Source organism: Salvia hispanica, chromosome 4, assembly GCF_023119035.1.
Source record: "Salvia hispanica cultivar TCC Black 2014 chromosome 4, UniMelb_Shisp_WGS_1.0, whole genome shotgun sequence".
NCBI classification, from domain to species: domain Eukaryota; kingdom Viridiplantae; phylum Streptophyta; class Magnoliopsida; order Lamiales; family Lamiaceae; genus Salvia; species Salvia hispanica.
The window spans coordinates 28,029,929-28,039,141 of record NC_062968.1 but is presented as its reverse complement, the minus strand read 5'-3'; the positions used below and the strand labels follow the sequence as shown (position 1 = coordinate 28,039,141).

General features: G+C 35.9%; 1 protein-coding gene across 1 annotated transcript; it reads left to right on the top strand.

Annotated features, from left to right (window-relative positions):
• Window positions 1–4,996: 4,996 nt before the first annotated feature.
• On the top strand, window positions 4,997–5,627 carry LOC125220826. The gene is made up of 2 exons (XM_048122963.1): window positions 4,997–5,172; window positions 5,222–5,627. The coding sequence occupies exons 1-2, from the start codon at window positions 4,997–4,999 to the stop codon at window positions 5,625–5,627; spliced, it is 582 nt and encodes a 193-aa protein (XP_047978920.1).
• The last annotated feature ends 3,586 nt before the right edge of the window (window positions 5,628–9,213 follow it).

The following is a 9,213-nucleotide window of genomic DNA, read 5'->3' as shown; positions in this document are numbered from 1 at the left end:
TGCTCTAATTTTGGGCAGCCAAGACGAAAAATTGTACAATATCAAATTCTTGATTCAATCATTAAAAATATTCTCTCCTTAATAACATCCAATTTTTATTTTCAAGGTTGAATCATAAAAAAAATTCAATCCCTAATAACATCCAATTTTTATTTCCAAGAGCCTTGAATTAAACTAAGAGACAAAAGTTAGTATATCCATCCATCCGTTCATGAAAAGTATGAACATTTGGTTCAACATGGATTTAAACGTATAATTGATAAAATAAAAGAGAGAGATAAATGATAGTGTAAATAATGTTGGTGAAGAATGAGGTCCATACCATTAATTATTGTAGTATAACAGTATTAATTATGAATAAAATAATTAATTATGAATAAAATAATGTATAGAAGAAATATATTATTTAACTATTTAAAAATTAAAAAATTCATACTTAGGATTGGAATAATAGAAAAATAATTTATATTTTTTTAAGAACGGATTGGAATATACAATATAAAAACTGCATGAGCATTAATGAAATTGAGTAGGGGACTTGCACTACATCTTGGTAATTAATGACAAAATGACCCATATTGTAGGGTGTGACAAGTCCATTTTCATCATTGAACCCAATCCCAATGAATTGTGGATCTTGTCCACATATTCAGAACTTATATTTCTAAATAATTTTAAAATGTATTTTTATGCATGTTGGAACTTATACCATAAACTCCATACGGAATTTCCCTTAGATTTTCTATAAGAGCATCCACTGTAAGAACATGCTAATCATAGGCCAGCCACTCTCTCTCTGCCACGTCAGCAGCACTAAAAATCCACCTGACACGTCAGCATTTACTCAAATAGGCCAGCCGCAATAAAAAGAATTCAAAAACAACTACATTTACGGAATTAAATTTACGAGACATATACGGGAAAATTCATTCATTTCATTAAAAAAAAGGTACATAAATTAAAAAAATACATGATTTTTTTTTTAAAAAAAGGGCTTCCACACACGAGCCCCGCCACTCTCTACTCCTCGTCGTTGCCGCCGTCACCCGGGGTATCTGAGCCCGCGTCTGAACCCCCCACCAGTGCCCTCGAGGCATCCAAATCCACCCGCATGTTCTCGAGCATCGAGTAGAGAAACCTCTTCTCCGTGGGGTCGGTTGCGGCCTTCCACTCTTGGAAGACCGCGAACATCCGTTCCTCCGTTTTTGCACGCAAGAATAAGGTGTACGCGTGTGGGGGGTGTCCGGCTCCCCGAGATCGATCCCCATCTCATGCAATGACAAAAGGTCATCGCCAGTGAACTGCGTCTCCACTGGGTCGACGTGTGAGACGAAACCGTCAAAAAATCAAGAGAGGGACGATAGACCGTGCCCCCCCGGTGACCCCTCCATCCCGGGATGCATACCGGGCTGCATCCCTCCCCGCCATATCATCCCCATCATCTCGCTGCATCATTTGGGGCATACCTCCCCATCCCGGCGCGCTTGCCCACCGCTCGCCTGCACCCCCCGCCGGGCATCCCCACGGCATCCCCCTAGTTCCCCCCCCGCATCCCCCCCGCGCTCCAGCCCATCATCCCCATCAACTGGCCCGTTGCCAAGGGACGTTGAATCCCCGGGCCCATCTCGGCCCCATCCGCATCCCACGGTACCGTGGGAGTCTGAGAGCCGCTCGTCGCCGGACCGGGCTCGTTGTTGTTATCCATCGCTCGATATTGCTCTTGTACAGAAATTTAGAGAAAGAGAAAACTCGTTAAAACAAGTGGTGCAAATGAAAATGAAACTAAAATCGTGTATATATAGGTTTTCAAAAAATTTAAAAAAAAAAAAAAAACAAAAATTGGCGCTGGCCGATCGACACGCCACAATGGCGGCCAGCGCCCTCAAATCGGCTAGCCCACGCCGATTTCTCGCCGATTCTCAGCTGGCCGGTTGCAATAGTTCGGCTAGCCGACCGGCTAGCGACGCGAATCGGCTAGCCGATCGACTAGCCGCTATTGTGGATGCTCTAATAATGATAGTTATTGGTCGAGATTTCGATTGCCACTCTTTCATCAATTTAATAGTCGGATTCAGGTGGAGTCAAAGGTCGATTAAGAGATAGAAAACTTCATTAGATATGTACTTACATATGTAAGTGAAGTTTCAAATCTTTAGAATTACTACGTAAAATATCAACAACTCTAATAATTTATAATGTTCTCGATCTTACAAGTTCCTTTTCCACAATCCTCATTTATCTAAAAATTACTTTAAAGTAGTATATAAAAAAAATTGAATGAAAATTTATAGAAACGTCACTCATGATGTCAAAATTTTATTTTGAACTTAATTAATCATTTTAATATCAATTTAGTCAGTTCATATTGAAATGTGAAAACTCGAATAATATGGTGAGGATGATATTTGTTTTCTGTTTGTGTGGCAATGCGATTAAGCGATGGAATAAAATAGTCGCAGTCTAGTTTAAAGTAGGGGTGGGAAAATATACCGACATACCGAAATATCGGACTTACCATACCGAAAAAATATCGAAAATACCGATTTTTCGGTATACCGTAGTTTTCGGTACAATATCAAACCGTATCGAAAGTTTTTGGTACGATAACGGTATCAAATATCCCATACTGCGGTATACCGTGGTATACCGAATCTTCAGTATATATGTTATATGTATAAACTTAAAATATTTAATATACATAATCTAATTAAATACTATATAAAAGACCTCAAACATTACTTTTAGGGCTAATCCCTCCGCCCCCACATCTCTCGCAGATTCATTTGCACATATTTGAACAGTAACCTAAACCGTGTCTCATTTTATATTTAATATTAATATCAATAGTTAGGTTATGGTGGTTTCATCGAGTTTAAGTTTAATTGTTATTTTAAATATTTTGGGTATAGGTTTGGTTGTTTTGTTTTTGGATTTGAATTATTGAAATTTTATTGTTTTGGATTTTTTTCAAATAGTTGAACACTTGGAAATGTTATTTTAAATGTTTTGGATATAAAAATTATAATAGTAGATTTTTTATAACATGTATAACGGTATTACAGTATACAGTAAAAGTATGATATATCGTAATACGGTACGGTATACCGCATTAATGGTATAATTGGTATTGAAAATTATCATACCGAATTTTTGGTATACCGAAAATACGGTAAGGTATCAGTATAGAATTTTGTCATACCGCTACTTTCGGTACGATATGAGGTATGATACTCTCTGTACGGTATACCGTACCGATTCACCCCTAGTTTAAAGTATTGTAAATTTTGCGTCGATGTATATTAATAATCTTTACCTATGAACTTTCTACTAATTCAAATTTATTATTTTATTTATTAATTCCATTAGTTTTAATTTACATATATGTAACTTTTCAGTTTATTTATGTAGTGACGAAAAGTTGATGTCGACAAGGGGACATATAGCAGTGTGAAAATGCACAAAATACATTCACGAGTGAAGACAGAAATATTATTATTTTGCTGCTTCTGACTTTAGTGCTTCGAAATTTATCATGTTATCGAATTTATTGTTTGTCTTTTTTTTTTCTCATTACAGAATGTGATCATCGTATTTTATTCTGATTTTGCAGTAACTAAGCCATGGCCATTTCATTATAAAATATTATTATCCAATTATACTAACAATTCTATATAAATATGTGTATATACTATGTCTTCTATTTTTCTGCGCCAGCTCGATCGAATTCATCGAACTTCTATAAGAACTAATTAAAGAAATTAATTACATACTCCATTTGAAATGAACTAATGTAGAATATTAGTAATATAAGAATTAATTAATTTATACTCTTCTTTGATTAGTTTCTATTTGATAGGAGTATTAATTATAATTAATGATTTAATTATAAGGACTAGTGCACCGTATATCCGAAGTCACGCTAGCGTGTCTCATGAATCATGAATATTCATGATGTATTATGCATTTAATAAATATGTGTATTACATTTATTTTTAAAATATATTTTGTGTAATCATATGCACTATTTATTGGGGCATCCGCAATGGTGCGGACGATGCGACGCGGACGATGGGTTAACCATCGTCCGTGCCCGATAGATCGTCCGCCGTCGATGCGCGGAGGATACCCATCGTCCGCCACTGTGGACGACGCGGACGATGGGCACGCGTTTCGATTTTTTTTTTGAATTTTTTCAAACTTTTTTTCTTATTTAAACTCTACTATTCACTACCATTTCACACACTCCAATTTCACATCTCTTCAATTATTCTCTCTCATCGACTCAAAAATGAATCCCGACGACTACGATTTGAGTACATCGGATGGCTGCAGACGGGCCTTGACTCGAGCCTTGTTCGATGCCGTTAATGAAGCCAAGGCGTAATGCTTGGCACGAATGCACAGCGGAGCAGGGCAGCGGCGGCGACGGAGGCGCGGGTCCTCGCCCGATACGACGTCAGACGCTTGTCCCCGCGAGCACGACGTAGCGCACGAACGTCTGTTTCGCAGATTATTTTGCCTAGAATCCAAGGTGGGGCCCGAATGTTTTTCACCGCCGTTTTAGAATGAGCCGAGATCTTTTTCTCCGCATTGTGCACACATTGGAGGCCCGTGATGAGTACTTCCAGTATCGGGGGAAGACGGGATCGGCGCACCCGGACTTACGCCGCTGCAGAAGTGCACGGTTGCGATCCGCCAGCCATTTGCCTACGGCACAACAGCGGATATGTTCGACGAGTACCTTCACGTCGGGGATACAACTGGCCGCGAATGTCTAGAAGAATTTTTGTAAGTTAGTTGTGGAGGCTTTTGGCGACACATATTTGCGACGCCCGACTGCTGACGATTGCCAGAGCCTGATGCGGATGCACGAGACGGTGCACGGCTTCCCCGGGATGCTAGGGAGCATCGACTCGTATGCACTGAGCAGTGGAAGAACTGTCCGACGGCTCTGGAGAGGCCAATTTACTAGCGGCTACAAGGGCACCACCCGACGATGATCCTAGAAGCCGTCACTGACCACCGCCTCTGGATCCGGCATGCCTACTTTGGTGTAGCCAGGTCGGACAACGACATCAACGTCCCTCAACTCGTCCACCCTATTCGCCGATCAGTGCAGGGGTCGCGGTCCGGCCATTCAGTTCACGCCAACGGCCGCACACATTATATGGGGTACTACTTGGCCGATGGCATATACCCTAGGTGGCCTGTTTTTTTGAAGACGATCACTGCACTGCCCAATTGGTGAGAGGAGAGTCTTGTTTGCGGCAAAGCAGGAGTCCGCACGGAAGGATGTGGAGCGGGCTTTTGGGGTGCTCCAATCGCGGTGGGCATTCGTGAAAGGTCCGGCGCGTTTCTGGTACAAGGAAGTCATCGCCGACGTCATGTATGCGTGTATCATCATGCATAACATGATAGTCGAACAAGAACGTGGCCATGTCACCAATTGGGTGGATGATGAAGCCGGATCTAGCTCCAGCACGGCGACCTCGCCGGTCACTCGAGGATTACCGACTGGCTTCGGTGCGGTTCTAGAGCGACAGGCCTCAATGCGCAACCAACAAGACCATACTCAGCTCATGACCGACATGATTGAAGAAGTTTGGACCCGCAACCGCCGCCGTTGAGAAATTGTAGTTTTTTTTTTCGTATTGTAATGTTTGAATTTTAATGAAATGAAGTTTTAGTTTTCCAAATTTTGAAGTATTTAAATATTCAAATAATAGAAAAATGCTTAGGGCGTCGCTTAGGGCGGGCTATAGTCCGCCCCACTGCAGGTGGAATAGGAGGAGGATAAAATGCTGACATGGCGGTGCATAGGGTGTCGCTTAGGGCGTCCCATTGTGGATGCCCTTAGATCTCTTGCCGACTCCACGTACGTTCCTCCATACACCACAATCATTTACTCTCCATAATATATTTAAATAATAATTTATTTTTCTATGGTAGGGGTGATAACTAATCCTAATACATATACTAAACGTGTCTAACAATTAGAATATAATTTCGCAATAATCACCTCTTTTTTTTATATATATATGTATAACGTAATTTATCATTTTGAGTATAGATTTTACTAGGGGAGTGATTAATTGCTAACTCATTATTTAATTACTAACTATAACTAATTTAAGACCATAGATTTTAGAAAACTTGTGGTCTACAATTTGTCACGTGTAATGTTTGTTTTTATTAATTAAATCGAAAAAGATAAAAAAAAAACTACCAAATTAAGGTTTTGGATGAAAATGTCAATATAGTGTTTAAAAAATATCAACACAATTCTTTGAGAATGTCAACACAATGATTTGAGAATGCTAATACATTGCTTATATTGACATTGTACATTTATTATATTTACATATTTTATATATCATGTTAACATCTTTTGCTGTACGAAAAAATTGAAAATTTTTGATTTTTTTTTTCAAATTTTGACATCGGAACATATGCAAGTGAGATCTCGTTAGAATCCTTATGAAATTATCTTTAATTTGATATATGTTGTGCGAAAAAATAATTTAAATCGAGAAAATTATATGCATTTTAAAGTTATGAGATATTTTTCAAAAGTTAATTACAACTAATTTATTGTAAATTGACCTTACTATCCTTATTGACGGTTTTTTTTATCGTATTGACATTCTGGAGCTAATGATATATGCCATTAATTTGATTATCTAATGATAATTATTTAGTTGTAGTTATCAATTAAGTATTGAGTTATCAATATAACACCCCCCGATTATACTATTCCTCAATTATTTTGTACTTAGTAATAATAGTATCTAGCATTTTTAAATCAGCACGAATTCATCATAATTAATATTAAATCCATCCAAAAAAATAGATGAAGTTATAATAAAAGATAGTACGAGTAATAATATGTAGTTAGCCAAATAAGTCAGAAAGAAAAGATGGTAAAGTAGTGTTTGTAAATTGTGGAATTCACCTTTAAAATAATGTGTAAGATTATTAATTTGTTTAAACTCTTCGTATTTAACATTAATATAGACGATGCAAGTAGTTATAAATTTTTGCACCAATCAACAATAGTAATACTTCACTTTCAACTTTGTTATTTACGACCAACTCAAGATCTGAATTGACTCGCCAAAGTATAAACTATTGAAAACTACTCACAATTAAGCCTTTTATATGTGAACTCAACTTTGACTTAACCAATGAAATAGTAGTAATTAAAAATAGCATAAAGTTTCATCTAAAGGTTGACTATACACCCGAATCCAAACTTGTCCAACTAACTACCGCGTTACACTCAAAATTCAATTGGTTTCAACCTTAAATCTAGGTAAATCCAAACTAAATTTATACAATATAATTTGGCTGATTATAACTAATCCCACTTCCAAATTTATAAAACTATGCAAATTCTACAATTTTCTAGGTATATTAATCATATAAATTTCGATTTTCCATTTCATTATCCTAAATATTACTACAACTATTTTTAATGTTACAATTGATTGTGACTAATTTGGACATGCACACATTTATTAAGGTTGGTGAATATACCTACCCGACCTAATACATCCAAGGGTGACCACTACATAGGGGATTTTAGATGAAATTTCGAGTTGTAGTTATATATAGTTACAAAATTACATTAACTTTTTATAAATAAATATGCGTATATGAAATGTATGCTTATTTTGATTGTTTGACGCAAAAAAGGTAGGTGTAGTTCAAATCCAACTTTTAGTTGAGTCGAGATAAAGATGTCCATTTCATTATATAACAACAATGTTACTCCCTTCTAAAAAAAATGAAAATTTAAATTTATTGATTATATAAATTGAAAATACACTTTTTTCCAATCAAATCAGTCCAAATGTTGCGCGAATTTGTTACCTTGAATTTATAGAATGTGAGTAGGATTTTAACTATAATATTTACGTAAAAAAGAAACCTAATATATAGGGAGTTTTAGATTTAATTTCCTCGAGATTTGGTCTCTGTTTGACTATCTGATTAGTCTTAATTAACCATTAATGACAAAAAAATTTTTAATAAAATACAAAGACGGTGAGGAGATACTGGAGTACATTACAAGAGATATGAAGTCCATTTATATAGACAAATATTAGGAACACTCCATATGTCCGCCACTAAGAGTCTTATTTATAGGCGGCACGAGTTTTAAGAAAATGTTAAGAAAAGTGAGTGGAAAAAAGTTAATGGAACAAAAGTCCCACTTTTCAATGAAATGTGAGTGGAATGGGTTAGTGGAAGGTGAGACCCTATAACTATTTATGGGAAGAGTGAACCGAGATTCCTATTCGTGAACGGACTAAAATGGAAAAACGGGACTCCTATTCGCGGACGGAGGGAGTATATTAGATGCAATATTTAAAAATAATATTTTTTTTATTACAAAATTATATCTCTAGTAGTAGAATATAATATGGCGGGCCACTAGAAATGGACTAGTCCATGCAATTCCTTATCCGTCCAAACATTAAACTTTATTATCATCAAAATTCCAAAATATGAAATAAATATACATGACATACATTTTATTTTTGAATTTACTACATAAATTATTTAAATTGGAAAAACTGCTGAAAAATTGTCATTTTTAGTGATAATTCCACATCTTGTATTATAACCCCTGAATTATGACTGGTATTAATGTGATTAGACTCCACTTATTAATGTTCGCAATCATAGTTACACATTTCAGAAAAATATTTTAACATATCCATCATAATGATTACGCGCTATTTAATTTTACAGGCTTACTTTTACTCATCCATATTTCAAACTAAATTTCCTTTTAGTTTAATGATAGTAATAATTTAATACAAAAATATTAAACAATAAACAAAAAAAATTAAAAAACGATACACTACAATAAAATCGCTTAAAGTAAGGCTTCACTTGAGCCGATTTGATAAATATTAAATATATAAGCAATAAAACATCAATCGAATTTACCTTTAATTAATATCCTATAAATATAAGCAATAAAACAACAATCGAAGTTAATCAATATCCTATAAATAAACAAAGTAAATGGATATAAATAACCAAAATATTTGTATTGTGTACTTACATTCGATTAGAATTAAAAATGATTAAAGCTCGACACAAGTGAAAATAAATTAATCGAAAAATACAATTTAACAGAAGATAAGAAATCATGGGAACTTCAATATGAGAGAGAGAGAGAGAGAGAGAGAGAGAGAGAGA